We start from the raw sequence: 17,581 nt of genomic DNA on the forward strand, positions 1-17,581 counted from the left end.
CTCCTTCTCCTCCTGCCTTCAGTCTTTGCCAGCATCGGGGTCTTTTCCAATGAGTCAACTCTTTGTATCGGGTGGCTAAAATATTGGAGCTTCAGCTTCAGCATCAGTCCTTCTAATGAATATTCAGGGTTTATTTCTTTTAGGATAGACTGATTTGATCTCCTTGCTGTCCGCTCAGCCTTCTTTATGGTCCTGTTCTCACATCATACTTGACTACTATAATATACATTCCATATGTGTGTATGTATATATGTATACATATAGAGGGATTATATTAAGCAAACTGTTCCATAATCTGTATTTCCCTTAAAAACATCTTTCCATAGCAGTAAATATAGAATGTATACTTCCTAATAACTGCACGATACTTCTCTATATGGACATGCCTTTGTTGTTCAGTTGCTCAGTCGTGTCTGACTCTTTGTGACCCCACGGACTGCAGCACGCCAGACTTCCCTGTCCTTCACTATCTCCTGGAGCTTGCTAAAACTCATATCCATTGAGTCAGTGATCCCATCCAACCATCTCATCCTCTGGCGTTCCCTTCTCCTGCCTTCAGTCTTTCCCAGCATCAGGGTCTTTTCCAGTGAGTCAGCTCTTCACATCAGGTGGCCTAAGTGATTGGAGCTTCAGCTTCAGCATCAGTCCTTCTAATGAACATTCAGGATTTATTTCCTTTAAAATTGGAAATTTTGATCTAGTTTGATCTTGCTGTCCAGCGGTCTCTCAAGTCTTCTCCAACACCACAGTTCCAAAGTATCAATTCTTCAGATATACCATAATTGATTTAATTCTCTAACATTGGTTATTAAATTATTTCCAATTTTCTAATGTCGTAAATGTGATGAATATTAATGACTGTGCCTATTTGAGCAAAACCAGTGATTGTCTTAGCATAAATTGTTCAGGATTGCTGGGTCAAAGATGTGTACTTTTATGTAGGGCTTTCCATACATCTTGCAAAATTGTATCCAAAAAGGTTTTTAACTAATTTTTCTCCAACTATCCACCTATGAGTTTCTATTTTTCTCCATTCTAAGTCAGCACTGTTTAATCTACACTTCTGAAACTGCTTAATTTTCACTCCTTTACTAGTGAAATTGCATATTCACATTTATTGTGGTATATTTCCCTTTGTGAGGATGAATTTTTTTAAAATTACAGTCGATGTACAATATTAAGCAAGTTTTTATTCCATTTTAGTTACTATAAAATATTAGTTATATCCAGTGTTGTACAATATGTCCTTGTAGCTTATTTTATACATAATAGTACCTCTTAATCCCTACCACTATATTGCCCATGACCCTTTCCCTCTCCCTTCTGTCAACCACTAGCTTTGTTCTCTATATTTGTGTCTATTGCCTTTTAAACAGTCTGAGACAATGTTTTTCCCCTTTTTTATTCATAATAGAGCTAGTCTGCCTAGTTTGTGATTTTCTTCTTTGACATAATATGGTATGTTTGGGGAGAGATTTTAAGTCCTATAATTTTTTCTTATAGTTACATTTATTTTTTAAGCTTCTTTTAAAAGATGTAAAAGTAATCATGATACAAATTTTTCTTACCACGTCATGAGCTAAAAGCACTGTCTTATCTTGTTATCTGTTAATTACCAAAAAAATTATGGATTTTTAGAGTCATCATAAATAGCCTAGTAAGTTTCCTATAATTCTCAGTGGCAGCATCAGTGTCACCTGGGAACTGGTTTGGAATGTAAATTCTCAGGCTCAATGTTACTCCAACTAGATCAGAAACTCTGGTGTAGGACCTAACACTTTTAACAAGCCCTCTGTAGGTGATTCTGAAAATGAGTGTTAGTTGCTCAGTCATGTTCGACTCTTTGCCTTTCCATGGATTGCAGCCCGCCCTGCTCCTCTGTGCATGGAATTCTCCAAGTAAGAATACTGGAGTGGGTTGCCATTCCCTTCTCCAGGGGATCTTCCTGACCCAAGGATCAAACCCACGTCTCTTGCCTTGCACACAGATTCTTTACCAGGGAAGCCGCGTAGGTGATTCTAGTGCACACTATATTTGTGCTTCTCTGATAGTTTAGTTGGTAAAGAACCTGCCTGCAATGTGGGAGACCCCGGTTTGATCCCTGGGTTGGGAAGATCCCTTGGAGAAGGGAAAGGCTACGAACTCCAGTATTCTGACCTGAGTCCATGGGGTCCCAGAGTTGGATGCCACTGAGTTACTTTCACTTTCACAGTTGGAGAGCCACTGATCCAAGACAACATTCTGAAGTTCTCAGGAGTCTTTTTTCAAGTCAGGATAATTTGGGAATAATTTAATAGTAGAAAAGACTTCCTTATCTCTCTATGTAGTATTTGAATTAGTTGTAGTACCCAAAAGTTCCATGGTAACTTAAAAAATGTATAGGATCAATGACTTCTCCTTGGAAAATCAAGAAAATTTAAACTTGTAAAATTACTGAGACTGGAAAGTCATGTTCCTTAGGAACATTTTGATGCTAATTGCTCACTTAGCTGAGTATAGCTGAAAGGATGTATATTCCCCAGGAGTTAGATGTACCTTTCCCACCAGATTCTGGTTGCTATAAGCTTTGATGTCATTATTTTCACTTACAAAAAGTCATACAATATCATGAGAGAAACTAACTCCATTAGTGTTTTCTCCTAAGTAGTATCCAATTAAAACAGTGGAAAGAGTTTTTTAATTTGCAAGAGCATCTTTCTTGGGTTAAGAAATAAGGTTAAATATATCTGGGAAAAAGTGAAGTGCTCATATTTTATAGTGTATGTAGAATGTAGATTAAAAGGATAAAAAAATATTTGTGAGACATGAGGGCTGTGTGTGTGTGTGTGTGTGTGTGAGTGTGACTGCTGCTCTTGAACCAGGTGAGTGTCTCCCAGGAAAAATTAGCTATCCACTGAGAACAAGAAATAAGGACCTCCTTTATCACTTTCCCTAAGCAGGAGTTTTCTAAGGATGACCACAGAGGAAAATACAGGAAGGGGTAGGCTTCAGGCAGCAGGCACATAGTGGTCAGTTAAGTGAGGCAGGTCAGTAACTGCTTGTTACTTGAACTTCGTTAGGTCTTGGGACTGTTCTGGCAAGTTGCCCTGGGACTTTTCAGCTCTCATCGTCAGAGCTGCTGCTCCCTATAAATGTGAATTGAGGGCAGGAGGGGCCATGAAAACTAGAGAAAGGGATAGTAAAAAGTTGAGAGTTGCAGGAAGTATGTTTTCCTGCTTAAGCCTTTCTATGATTTTCCGTTTCCATGTTGTTTATGAGATTACTAACCCTAGGTGAATGAAATAAAAGGTATGATTCAGTTTATCATATTATCATTTTACTTTTCTCATGAGTCTGTTCTTTTCAGGAATGCATGACATTTCCAAGCTAATTTTTTTTTTTTTTAAAGGGTGTAAAAGTATATGCAGGACATGTTAGATGGCTCAGTGGTAAAGAATCCACCTGCAATGCAGGAGACAGATGTGGGTTTAATCCTTGGTTTGAGAATATCCCCTGGAAAAGGAAATGGCAACTCACTCCAGTATTCTTGCCTCAAAAATTCTATGGACAGAGAAGTCTGGTAGGCTAGTCCATGGGGTTGCAAAAGGTTGGACATGATTTAGCGACCAAACGACAATAACAAAAGTATATGCAGTATAATAACGTAAAATCTGTATATGCTTCATGTGATTTTCATTGATTTGGAGAACATGCTGACTTCCTCTCCCTAAAATAATTTCAGGAGCAGACATGATAAGCATACATAATGAAGAAGAAAATGCTTTTATACTGGATACTTTGAAAAAGCAATGGAAAGACCCAGCTGATATCTTATTAGGCATGTTTTTTGACACAGATGGTAAGTGGTATTTACAGTCATGTTCTTTCTTAATGTTAGTAGTAACTTTTAGATGCTTCATTTCTCTAGTTCAAGTTGGTATTTCCTGCAGCTTCCAGGTACCGTTTTTTCAGTATGCGCTCATGTACCACAGCTTTTCACTGAACAGCTCAATGTGTGTCCCATATGAGAGCTAAAGTTGATTCTTTCATCTGGATTAAAATATGATTCTAGACTCAATATTTCTGTAATATGGTAGAGTAATATTGGTAGTAGTATCAACAATGGGATAGAAAACTATCAAGGTAGTATTGTAGAAATGTACCTATTGTCACTATTGAAAATAAAAAGTACATCTATAACGTTTCAAAATCAAATGCAATTACTAAGGTTATGCAAATGAAAGTCACATGAAGCATATACAGATTATACGTTATTATACTACATATACTTTTGTTATTGTCGTTTGGTCGCTAAGTCATGTCCAACCTTTTGCAACCCCAGGGACTAGCCTACCAGACTTCTCTGTCCGTAGAATTTTTAAGGCAATATTTTACCTATTGATTATTTCTCCATGAAAATTATATGTTTAATAAAAAAATGGGATCTTCTTCCGAACCTTCTTGAACTAGTATCTCTTGCCTGTGTATAGGATATGTTCTTCCAGTTTAAGTCCTACAATCAGAAGTTTAGATCAAACATACCTTAGTAACTTCCCACCTTTAAATCTAGACCCAAGAAATCCCTGGTGGTCCAGTGGTTAGGACTCCACGCTTTTTCAATGCTGAGGGCCTGGGTTCAATCCCCTGGTCAGGGAATGGAGATCCCACAAGCCATAATCAAAAAATAAAAATAGATTTACTCTTTTAACACATTTTATACTGTCATAATGTTAAAATATTCCTTAACTGACAGATGCCAGTTTCAAGTGGTTTGATAACTCAAATATGACATTTAATAAGTGGTCAGACCAAGAAGATGACGAGGAGCTAGTTGACACCTGTGCCTTTTTGCACACCAAGACAGGTGATTGGAAAAAAGGAAACTGTGAAGTTTCTTCTGTGGAAGGAACCCTTTGTAAAGCAGCTAGTAAGTATAACTGAAGGTCTTTTTCCATTCTAAGGGTGGGGAAAGCAGGGCTGGTTTTTAAATAACTTTGAGTTGTGTGCCTCAATAAATACAGCAAGTAAGATTTCAGATGATTAGGTTGGTTTGCGCCCAAAACTCTAGGAAGGCAAATATGTAATCCTATTACATTAGAGGTAGGACCAGATCACATGAATCAGGCATACTTTTATTCTGCTTATTCTTAGAGCTAGTAAGAAGTCAAAATTTTCTTATGCTGTTCAAAGGAATAATCATAGCTTCTCTGATGTGATTTGATTAAACAGTGGAAGTGGTGAAGAATAATTCCAAAATTCTAGTTAGTTTACAAAGAATTTGATTCAGTACAAGGACATCCTTGATTAGGCAAAGAAAAATTATATCATAGTTTATAATTGTGGACTAAAATGTAAGTTTTCTTCTTATGCATCACAATGCTTTCTAATGAACAGAATTATCCTGTCCCACAATATTTTCATATTATTGTTAAACATTAGATGATTTGTTCTTTTACGTTTCTAAATAGAAATAACTGTTTTCTCACTAAAGGCATTTAAATTTCAAAATATGATTTTAGGATGCTTGAAGCAAGATAGAAACAGCCATTTCCCCACATTGCATCCTTAATATTCCCCCCTTCTACTCGAACTGCAAACCAAAACTATACATCTGCCTCTGATTCTTTCTTTCCTTTAAATCTGGAATCACATAAAATTTTAACTTGCTTCAGCAGGGTTTTTGACTAAATCACTCACACTTTTATGGTCATAGCATTCAACTTTCAGTTGGGAGTTTTTAAATGTTGGTTCTTTTCATATACTGTGCCTCAGCTCAGTTCAGTTCAGTTGCTCAGTTGTGTCCAACTCTTTGCGACCCCATGGACTACAGCATGCCAGGCCTTCCTGTCCATCACCAACTCCCGGAGTCCACCCAAACCCATGTCCATTGAGTTGGTGATGCCATCCAACCATCTCATCCTCTGTTGTCCCCTTCTCCTCCCACCCTCAATCTTTCCCAGCATCAGGGTCTTTTCAAATGAGTCAGCTCTTCACATCAGGTGGCCAAAGTATTGGAGTTTCAGCTTCAGCATCAGTCCTTCCAATGAACACCCAGGACTGATCTCCTTTAGGATGGATTGGTTGGATCTCCTTGCAGTCCAAGGGACTCTCAAAGAGTCTTCTCCAACACCACAGTTCAAAACCATCAATTCTATGCTCAGCTTTCTTTATAGTCCAACTCTCGCACCCATATGTAACCACTGGAAAAACCATAGCCTTGACTAGACGGACCTTTGTTGACAAATTAATGTCTCTGCTTTTTAATATGCTGTCTAGGTTGGTCATAACTTTCCTCCCAAGGAGCAAGCATCTTTTAATTTCATGGCTGCAATCACCATCTGCAGTGATTTTGGAGCCCCCCAAAATAAAGTCAGCCACTGTTTCCCTATCTATTTGCCATGAAGTGATGGGACCAGATGCCATGATCTTAGTTTTCTGAATGTTGAGCTTTAAGCCAAATTTTTCACTCCTTTCACTTTCATCAAGTGGCTCTTTAGTTCTTCTTCACTTTCAGCCACATGGGTGGTGTCACCTGCATATCTGAGGTTATTGATACTTTCCCCAGCAATCTTGATTCCAGCTTGTGCTTCATCCAGCCCAGCATTTCCTTATATAAGCCAAAGCTTTAAATAAACTATAACTTCAAAACATCATAAATAGTGAGCAAATCTGTATGAGGTAAGGTCACAGCTGTATTCTTTACTTTTATTATGTTTCCACACTTTCCAACCCAAGTCATTTTGTTTCCCTCACCTTCATCACATTGTGTTTTTCTTGAGTTTCCTTATTCTTTTTCCACTTTTTGAGCTAATGCATTTTTAGTCCTCTGCATTAAAAAAAAAAAAAACTAAGTTCAAAACAGATAATAGACATGACTAAACAATATAAAGAATATTAATTCTAAGCTAGTAAAAGGTTTTACATTGAGAGTACTTAAAATCAATCTTAGAATAAGGCATATTTAAATTAATGATGATTTCCTTTTGTATTCCAGTCCCATATGAAAAGAAATATTTATCAGGTACGTATGGTCTTTTGTTAAATTTTCCTCATATGTAAGACTACATTACGATTCTAGCATATTAAAGTACTGTAGTATTAAAGACCTTTTTAAATATTAACTATATAACAATGTAAAGTAGAACTTTTATAAGGTAGAAAGGTCTCTTAGCTTAATAATAAGACTTTTTAAATATATCTGCAAGTTATGTATATTTTTTAAAACAACAAATAACATCTCCTCATCGATGCTTCCCATTAAATTATCATCTGATCCAGCAATCCATTATGTCCGCAAAAGATGTGAAAGCATGGACTTGAACAGATATTTTAAAAACCATGTTTATAGCAGAATTAGCGGCCAGGAAGGTAGAACCAGATCAAGTGTTCATTGACAGATTTGGGTAAGCAAAACATGGTATAGAATACTATGCAGCCTTAAAAAGGCAACTCTACAACATGTATGAACCTGGAGGACACTAAGCTAAGTGAAATAAGGCCAGTCACAAAAGGACACTGTATAACTCTAATTATATTAAATACCGGAAGTCAACTTCAGAGACAGAAGGTAGAATGGCAGTTGCCAGGGGCTAGGGAGAGTGGGGAAGGGGAGTTAATGCTTAGGTTTGCAAGATGAAGTTCTATGGATGTACGGTGGTGACACAGCACAACAATGTGAATGTGCTTAATGCTACCGAACTGCTCACTTAAAAATGGTTAAGACGGTAAACTTTGTTTTGCATATTTTACCACAATTTTTTAAGAGTTTTAAAGAGGAGTGTAAGCATGTTATTTAGAAACATGAAGGCAAGTAACAGAAGTAGTTGCTTTGAGGAATGGTAATTAAGGGTAATAGTAACGGGGAGGAGTAGTATGGTATTTTCATTACATACCTTGTAGAAATACGAATTTTAAACTATGTACATATATAGTTTGGAGAACATAAAAGGATATACACAATTTGAAACACACAGTGAAACTTAGTGTGGATAATTTCTATTTCAGAGTCTTAAAAGTAGAGTGGAGACCTGGAAAGTCTACTTCAAATTTTGAAGTATGGCAGTTATTTAAGCTAAGAAATATAAATCTTGATAGTAATAAACATTGTTTTCCTAACCAATTCTCAAAAATAGGTAAATATTTAAGTGATGAATCTATATTTATGCTCCCCCAAAAGCAATACTAGCACTTGTATATCCTGATTTCCCATATTTTGTCTTTTTCAGATAACCGCATTTTAATATCAGCTTTGGTGATTGCTAGCACAGTAATTCTGACAGTTCTGGGAGCAGTTGTTTGGTTCTTGTACAAAAGAAGTTTGGATTCTGGTTTCACCACAGTTTTTTCAGCTGCACACCAATCACCTTATAATGATGACTGTGTTTTAGTAGTTGCAGAGGAAAACGAATATGATATTCAATTTAACTAAGATTTTGGAAATATCAGACTAAGACAAATACCTTTCAGTGATTCCTCTGTAAGATTTCAATATAAAACCTGATAATGAAAATTAGTTTTTATGATATATTACCTTATTCCAGTAACATTCATTACTCTTATGTACAATCACTGATCATGACAAAATTTATCTTTAGGATCATTATAAAAACAAAAGGAGTAACAACCTTGGATATAATTTAATGGTTTTAACCACCTCCCAAGTGCATCTTTCACTTGAATTAAGGAAAGCAGGTAAAAATAAAAATCCAGTCTACTTGTCTTACCTCCTCTATCTTCCTCCCACTGAGTTGAACCTTAGTTGAAAAAAAGTTCTACTTACCACTAGTTTTAGCAATCACTGTATCTTTAGCAATTTCTTTTGTCTTGCTTCTTTACCAATAAGATATAGAGAATACACCTAACCTTAAAAGATTCTCATTTAGATTATCACTTATGCTGGTTACTCTGATAATTCCTCTAATACATCTATCTCCCTTTAGGATTTAAATGTATTAGATGCAGAAAACTTTACAGGTTTTAACACCCCATATGCCATATAATTCTATAATTTTAATACTTCTTAGAATACTGTTTTGGACCACAGCATTAACACTATTTAGCACTGATCATAAATTGTCAGGATCTCAGTAAGATTTTATGAAGCAAAAAAAATTACAGCCATACCATACCAGGAAGGTGTGGAGGAGGCTGACATATGGGTAATGTATAGAGCCCTTTAAGGATTTTTCTACTGCTGCCGTATCCTGCCATATCTGTTCCTATGTATCTCATGCTCCCCAAGCCTCAGTGAAGTATTTCAATGACATGAAAACTGTGTAAGCAATAACTACAGAGAAGAACTACATACTACTGTAGTGATGATGTTCAAGTTTCTGGTACATTTATTGTACATTTTAAGACAGAATCATTTGGTGGTAAAAAATGAAAATGCAGTAAAGCTGAAGCAAGAATGCTTTCTTTAGCAACTTTTATAACAACATTATTAGAAAAGATAAGGTATGTACTTAACAAAATTGTATTTACTATATGAAGAAACTTGAAAGTGCAAGGAAAGTAAATCTCTCCCTAATGCATATCCCATCAGTCATTTTATGGGAATACTTTTCATATGTAGAGATACTCTCTCAAGCTTAACCAGTGGCAACAAAGTCATAGCTTGTGACACCGAATCCACTGGCCACCATGAAGCAGAATCATTCCTCATCACAATTAATGGTGGTTTTTTTTTTTTTTTAACAAGACGTGAATAACTACCAAGTGATGATAATGCATGTGACCGTCGTACTAAAGAACTAGGTGTTACTACACAATTATGTTTTGTAAGATTGAGATTTTGTGTTATTGACTGAAATGTCTATTTTATTTAGAGTATTAACAGGGCTATTAATCGTGAACATTAGACAGGAATTTCTTCCTTCTTTTCTAACTAAAACTCTACCAATCCTTTAAGAATTAAGACCAACTTTCTGTTCTTAAAACTTTCTATCACAAATCTTTACAATATATATTTTAGTAGCCACTGGCTACATGTGGCAATTTAAAGTTCACTTCCTCAATTAACACTAGCCATATTTCAAACGCTCAGATCACATGCAGTTAGTAGCTACCATACTAGGCAATATTTCCATTATGATAGAAGGTTTCACTGGAAAATGATGTTCCAGTCTCCCATTCCATTTCTAAATAACTAATAATTTCTTCAGTTCATTTCAGTAACTTACACCCAGTGACAGCTCTACCAAAATGGTTGTTCTAAGTGACTTGATTTTTCATGTTTGAATTCAAACAAGTCCTTAAAAGGCCCTAGTAATGCAGTGCTAAATCTTAATTCTCTTTATATATTTGAACATCTGTAACAGGCCTTTGTGTCTATTCATTGTTCAACAGATAACTGGATAATTCAAGTCTATTTATTTTTAATATTAGTAATAACATAAGCATGCCTGTTTACACTCAGAATGTATAAACTGCTTTTCTTCAAACGTCTTGATTCTATCTAATAATGACAATGTAATTCTTAGCTTTGGTAGCTGTTGTCACCATCATTTCTTTTAGTTACCATTTACTTTTAACATTTTATTAGAAATTTGTATTCTTAAATTCTTAGGAATCTGAGTATTGTATGGTCTCTATTTTGTTCAGAATCTAAAAAATGATAACCAATGAAAGATTTTTCTTATTTCCTCTAATTCACATTTACAGGTAATTAGAAGCTTATATAATATTGAAGTACTAAGTAGCACTAACAAACTATATGAATACTATAAAGCTCAAGTCACTGGGGTCGCACAGAGTAGGACACGACTGTAGCAACTTAGCAGCAGCAATCACTGTGTATCTGTCATTTAGCAGTTAATTTAGCAGAACTATAAATAAACTGTATGCATATCAATGGAATGTATTCTACCATTTACTTAGAATTTTTAAATAAAAAATTTTGTAGGTTAAGAAGACATTACATTTTTACACTGAGTTCTATTAAAAGCATAAATGTTTTGAATTCAAAGCAAAGACCTATAGTAAAGATACTGATACTGGCATCCTTAAATTTCGCATATCTGCTTTAAGGAAGATAATACAAAGATAACAGGCAGAAGTTGAGCAAATGTTTAGCAACAGTTATTTTCATATAAAATGGAATTTGAAACTGTAAGATTTTTGGCTATAACATCTGAAGCCTTCTTTGAGTACCAGTTTAAAAGGAAACATTTCAAACTATAAAGTAAATCAGTATGCACTTTATTTCAAGCCAAAGTTTTACATTAAGACCAACAGTCTGACTGAAAGTGAGCAAACTGTTGATTCACATTTGAAATTACATAGTTTCTATTTAGATTCTGAAAAAGTAGTCTGACATAGACTTTATTTAACCTGAAACCACCTGAAGGCATTTTAAAGTGTATCCTAAGGGTGCTGATGAAGAAAATATACAGTGTTATGGATGTATACACAACTCAGGACCACAGTGTAAATCTAGTCATGGTGAATAGGTAATGTTCATCTCTTCTCTAAAGGTAGTGAAAAATAATCAAATAAAGGTTTAGAATTATCAAGGAACAGTTAAAAACAACCAGGATCCAAACAGGTTATTTATATCATATTTATCTATAAAGAAGTGACAACACTAAAAAACCCATTGAAAACCAGTGTTTTAAACTCTGAATGTGGGCCTTAAAAGTATCTCATTAACTCGAGATTGCAATAATTTTTTTTAAAACAAACAGCATTTGGCTAGCAATTCTCATATAATTTACAGCTGCAATATTCCTAAGAGGAATATCTACATACTACATACTATGGTCTATCAAATATAATCTGCATTTTCCGAATCAATACAAAAATTTATCCATCATTTGTACACTTTATTTTTATATACTTTTTTAGAAAATTAGATTTTACTGCTAAGTGAATTTAGAATTCAAATTAAATTTGGAAACCTAATATAATGCTCTTAACTTTCTCCCTATTTTTTTTTTAAACACTGGAAGCAAATGATTATAAAACTGAGACTGCAACTTAAGGCATTTTAAAAATAAAAATAATTAGGTGCCATCTGGCAATTTATTTTGAAAGCCTATTTTGTCCCACTTTTACCACTAACAGACCAAAACACCAACCTTTCTTCATAAATATAACTACAGTAATCAGAACACAAAAAAGGGCTGTCAACATTGCTTATTTAAAACAAGGGTAACACTTTCCCCACTCATTAAAAGAAAAATACTTTTAATTACCAGTTTATAAACATTAGATTCACTGGCCATATTAAAAGTCCAGCAGAATTTTAATTCAGTAACACTTGAGAATGAACATATATATACATGCATAAAGTGTATATATGAACTATATATATATATTCATTCTATAGAGATAATATATTCAACAGACATTTCCCCACAAAATTCACTCATACGTAATTGCCAGTTTTAATAACGCTTGTTCACAGATCATCCATTTGTCTTATATGCAGTTAGGCAATATCAAATGTTCTGTTATGGTCTCCATCCTCTTCAGAATCATCTTCTGAAGCTGTTGAAAGAAAACAGGATGATCAAGAATGACTTTAAGGGGGATGAGAATGGAAGTGTAAGTATGAAGCCAGAACAGCAATGATTTATAGAACAAAAATCCCAATTTATTATATACTGTTTGGTCAAAATGATAAATTATGATGACTGCATTAGGGTAGTTTGTAGGTGACGCCTAGCCACAATGTCCCCACCCCTACAACTTTTTGTTATGTTAGTTTTTATTAAAATGAAAATGTTTTAAAATGTGGTTCAAGAACATCTAAAAAGTTCCTGAGATCAGTTTGTGTCCACAATAGCTAATGATAAATACACTAGACAAAGAGTAAACTTGAGGCAAGTGCTCTCACACACCTGAGGAGAATCTGGCTTATTACCGCTGCATGTTTGATGTATCCGATGAGAATGAAAAAAAAAAATGTACATAGAAATAGAATAATAGGTTATGGGTATTCTTGCAATTTACATCAGAGCTATGTCTATACAATGCCAAGAAAAAGTTCTATTTAGTCAAAAAAGCTTTATATAGATACAGCCTAAATTAAAATAATTGGATTTAGTAAAAACCTTTTGTTGAAAGTATTTCTATGCCTCCATGTTGTCAAAGACTCATCACTCTTGCAACAGTTCTGACCTCAATTTATTTTAGAGTCATTAGTAGCTCAAGAGTTTAATAGAAAACATTCTTGAATGTCTTAGGACATAGTAAACTGCATGTGAAGGAAAATGGAAACTCACTAAAAATCTAACCAGCATTTCCCCTATTATCAAGAGCAGAAAAGATAAATGCATACTCTTCTTGTATTTAATACTGGACAATTTAAGAGCACCCAGCAAATGCAATCAACAAGAAAAAAATCATGCAACATGTACAGATGAAACTTAAGTCTCCATATATTTACCTTGCAGAAATTTTAAATAAATGATACCAAGCATATACTTAATTAGCTCATGAGGAGTAAAATCCTACACTTAAGTTTTATATATATCATGGAGAAATGTCAAACTAAAAAATAAAATAGTTTTTCAGAGAATTTCTGTTTTCTACTGGATTAACTCTACAGAAGAAAATTCAGTCAAAACCAGTTTTCAGAATATATTAGTACTCTGGTATTTAGGAGTCAACTAGTAATACCCACATCATCTTTCACCCTGAGTTTGGATATACATATTTGAACTCCATCTTTTCCCTCTCATTCACGTGCTTAAAAAACTAAATTCTAAATAAGAACATTAGTAAAAAAATTAACAGCAATCTGAGTAAATGTACACTGCAGCAGATTACTCTCATCACATTTGACAAAATATAAATTATAACTTACAAAAAAGAGATCTTTGTATTAGCCAACACGATGGACCTGGACTAAGAAGGTATGAAGGAAAAAAAGATTTACACTCAATGACGTCCCACTTTATTATACCACTTTGACTCCTTTACATACCACTTCCACACGTACTAACCAAAATTGTGAAACTGTATTACCTAACTGCAGCTCTAAATTCTTTTAAAACTTAAAATTGTACAAACTCAATGACAAAAACCCATGCCTAAGAATATTCAAGGAATTAAAAAAGGAGGATTAGGTCCTTCTGAAACCTTACTTCAAAGGATGCTAAATTTTCTCTAAAGGTAAAACATTACACAGACTACATATAATAGTCCAAGTATTTTAAAGGTGAGTATAGAAGATAATCAACTGGATGACACTTCAAAGAGTGTACTGGAATCTGATCATGGGGAGTGCCGATTGCTTTGGATAAAAAAAGCACATTAGCTAAGTAGGGTAATCTTGGATTCCCAAGAACTGTTCCAGAGCCACCAATATCTGTGCCCACCTGGTATGAAGCACCCTGGAGATTGTAGGACTTTGAGAAGAGGGCAAGCTGTGCAGATGCCTGTAAAGATTTGGGCATTAAGTGCCTTCACAAAGGAGCCCAGGCAGAAGTCCTAAAGCTGGAACGTGATCTTAAGAGATTGGAGCTGCTGGCGTAGCTGGCTGCCTATTAAAGGTCCATGAGGACCTGAACAAGGAGCAAAAAAACAAAAAAAAAAAACAACAAAAAAAAAACTATGGCTTCTGTTAGGGACTCAGAATTTGGACTCTTTCACTCCTATTTTCCTGGAACTGTATATATAAACCCAGGGAACACCTTTTATGATCCAACAAAGCTAAATAACAAAATTTCATATGCAAAATAAAAAATCTAGCCAATTAAGAAATGTGTTTTGATTAGTAAACATGTCTTTTTAAAAAAAGTGTTAACATTAGAAGTGTTAAAATTAAGGTGATTAAATATGTATTTTTATTTTATATAAAAGCAAAATACTGATGGTTAAAATAATATCCTCTATACATTAAAATTAATGCAATTTAAAAATATGCTATTAAAATAATGTCAGTTGCCCAACCAATCTTTCCCAATTCAATTATTCTGGTATTATTAAGCCTATAAATGAAGCTCTAATTTGGTAGAGTATATATACTTGGGTTTTGTTCTACGGGTTTAATTTGCAAAAGTAAATTCAACAAGTCTGGGGAGGGGAAATTCCACCTACTTTCGAGATCTTCCATATGTGCCTGAAGAGTTCTTGCAAGGTTAATAAACTAGAAACAATGCAGAAAGAAATACAGTAGTTTAAATGTAGCAAATGGATCTAGAGAGAATCAGTATAAGAGATTCATTTCTACTTAAAAGTCAAATATAATTTTAAGCCTTTAAATAGGGGGGTCTTTCATCCCCCACATCAAAAATTACAAGCTTTTAATGATATGACTTTTAAAAACACCTTATATATCATTATCAGTTATGTAGAAATCATGTATTAATCATATAGAAACTGGGAGCAGATAACAATAATCTTATAATGAATACCACTGTGTTCTTGTATAAATATAACACTTCCAAAAACTATGGAGAAAATTAATCCTTTGCAATTTGGAACCAAATGATTGTTAGTGGCCAATTAAAAAATATAAATCGATTATTTTCCTGCCTAGAAATATGACATATGATTCTGTACTTTAAATGTATATACCTTTTACAAAGGCATGAATTCAACAGATATTAATTTATATGGTTCATTTATTCTGAAGAGACAAGTTGCCGCCTTTTTAGAAATCAAGAGATTTTTGCTCAAATTCTGAAAGCCTTTGAGAATTCCTTCTCTGTTCTCTGAATGATAAAAATTAACAATTGGCTAGTAGGAATGTTTACATGACTACAAAAAAAGTTCTATCCATATACACTGAATTTGTTATTTGATAATTTTCAAAATATAAAAGAAACGTCATACCTCACCATAAACTCTACTAAATTTTTATCACCGAAGAGAACATTTGTATAAAAAAACTGTTTGAAGGATATATTTATGAAGACATTTCAAGAATCAGGTGTTCAGAATGCTATGGTAATGACATGTAGACTCTAGTCCCTGCTACATAGAATGGCAAGGCAGTAGAGTATAAATTTCCATAACAGTACCATTTAATTAAAAATACCTAACAAACAACTTTCTTACTGTTAAACTAAGGCAACAGTGTACAGAGTAAACACCAAATAGTCCAAATTGTAAGTAGTCTGAAATACAGATGCTTAAAAACTACTAGAGTGGTAATCTTTTACAGGATAGTAACGAATAAAATGAAGTTAATTTCCCATACTCTTTCAGTTTTTGGAGTTCAGTATCAGGTTTCTAAGTTATAACCCTGAGTCTTGTTAGAAAGAGCATTTTCCTTAGTACTTCCAAGTCCCTGTTTTTCACTGATACATATTCCAATTAACTTCAAGAGCTAGAAAATTACTTTTTTAAAAACAGCTTTATGAAAAAATTATGCTCCTTGATAAAGACAGTTTTTTCTATTAAAACTACAATACCTTTACTTTTAAGAAAGCTTATAATATAGGAACTTCCCAAAGGAAATAGTGTGTGAACATATAAAACAATCTGCCTTCCACTGCAAACAACTGTTGCATCATATCCTCCCTTTCCCCCTGCTCCAAGGTTACTTACTCGGACACGTGTGCTTGGTTCATTCGTATTTCCCATCATATCAGAAAAGCTTTGTTCGCACAAGTGCAATAACACAACTAGGTAGAGACCAGAGCTGATAAACTCATACTCAGCCTTCAAGAGGGAAGCAAATGAGAAAAAGAAGATATATGGAGAACGAAAAATTAATAGACAAGAGACTGACATTCATATACTGATAAACTAGAGGAAATGTATTCATATCCAGTTCTTAGAGATACAGCACCATCTATTAAATCAAGAAATACCCTCCATAATATCATAAATGTACTAATGCTGTAAGTGATACAAATAGGTGTATGAATATCCTCTTTATTTAATTCAGTCTTCTGTTATGTAATGATTTATATATAAAAGTGGGACTTTTAACTCATTTGAGGGCAGAATGAATGATCTAGTTCTATAAAGCACCTAACAGATTTTATTACCACAAATGGCTATAAATGTTTACCTAAAAATTACCATTTCATGTATAGCTATGTATCAACATATGCAAATAAAACCTATTCATATGGGTCAAACACTTATTACATAATATAATTAACTTCAAGGCAACAGTAAATATAAAAATAAAGGTAACAGAGTAACTGTTCCTTGGATGATTCACATAGAAATTTTTAGTGGGTAAAAACTGTCCTTTGGTTCAAAATTATTGTTCTGAAGCTAACAATACAAGTCATGAATATAGTGTTATTAAAAATCTAAACTATCCTGTAATTTTTATACAGTAAACTAAATTGTACTATTTTTGGTAATTAACTCATCTGAAGTTAAGAGCTATACGTTCTTAGTTATCAACTTCAGCAACTACCTGTTCTCATATTCCACAGAGGATTCAAAAAATTTGAAACTGATTTAAAAACTGTCTTTACATCATCACTTCTTAATTTTTTACTTAATTAGGAAATTTATGTCCAGAATTTTTTTTAATTTTAATATTTATCACCTTGAAAAAAATGAAGCCACTGGATGAGGAGATAAACTGTATTAAACTAGTTATTTAAAATTATAGTTCTTAGGCCCCCAGAATCCAAGATTTACACAGAACAAAGAAGTTAAAAGTCAGGAAGCTTAATCAAGACTT

General features: G+C 34.0%; 2 protein-coding genes across 23 annotated transcripts in view; one reads left to right on the forward strand and one right to left on the reverse strand.

Annotated features, from left to right (window-relative positions):
- The window catches only part of LOC133235106 (lymphocyte antigen 75-like), a 125,070-nt gene extending 114,239 nt beyond the window's left edge, over positions 1 to 10,831 (forward strand). Inside the window, exons 36-39 of the mRNA XM_061396114.1 lie at positions 3,722 to 3,838; positions 4,733 to 4,906; positions 6,974 to 7,000; positions 8,205 to 10,831. Of these exons, the coding sequence (XP_061252098.1) occupies positions 3,722 to 3,838; positions 4,733 to 4,906; positions 6,974 to 7,000; positions 8,205 to 8,407 (521 nt within the window). The 3' untranslated portion in view covers positions 8,408 to 10,831. The remainder of the gene's footprint in view (positions 1 to 3,721; positions 3,839 to 4,732; positions 4,907 to 6,973; positions 7,001 to 8,204) is intronic.
- Positions 10,832 to 11,157: 326 nt separating this feature from the next.
- Positions 11,158 to 17,581, reverse strand: part of MARCHF7 (membrane associated ring-CH-type finger 7) — a 47,811-nt gene continuing 41,387 nt past the window's right edge. For 5 of the 22 annotated variants that reach the window (XM_061396191.1, XM_061396176.1, XM_061396201.1 and 2 more), the window contains 4 exons: positions 16,480 to 16,593; positions 15,025 to 15,073; positions 14,304 to 14,363; positions 12,354 to 12,846 (listed from right to left, as the gene is read on the reverse strand). In XM_061396191.1, coding sequence (XP_061252175.1) covers positions 12,782 to 12,846; positions 14,304 to 14,363; positions 15,025 to 15,073; positions 16,480 to 16,593 — 288 coding nt within the window. In that variant the 3' untranslated portion in view covers positions 12,354 to 12,781. Of the gene's footprint in view, positions 12,847 to 13,789; positions 15,074 to 16,479; positions 16,594 to 17,581 lie in introns of those variants that run through there. The other 17 variants (XM_061396289.1, XM_061396279.1, XM_061396338.1 and 14 more) reach the window with 15 other exon arrangements.

Source organism: Bos javanicus, chromosome 2, assembly GCF_032452875.1.
Source record: "Bos javanicus breed banteng chromosome 2, ARS-OSU_banteng_1.0, whole genome shotgun sequence".
Taxonomy (NCBI): domain Eukaryota; kingdom Metazoa; phylum Chordata; class Mammalia; order Artiodactyla; family Bovidae; genus Bos; species Bos javanicus.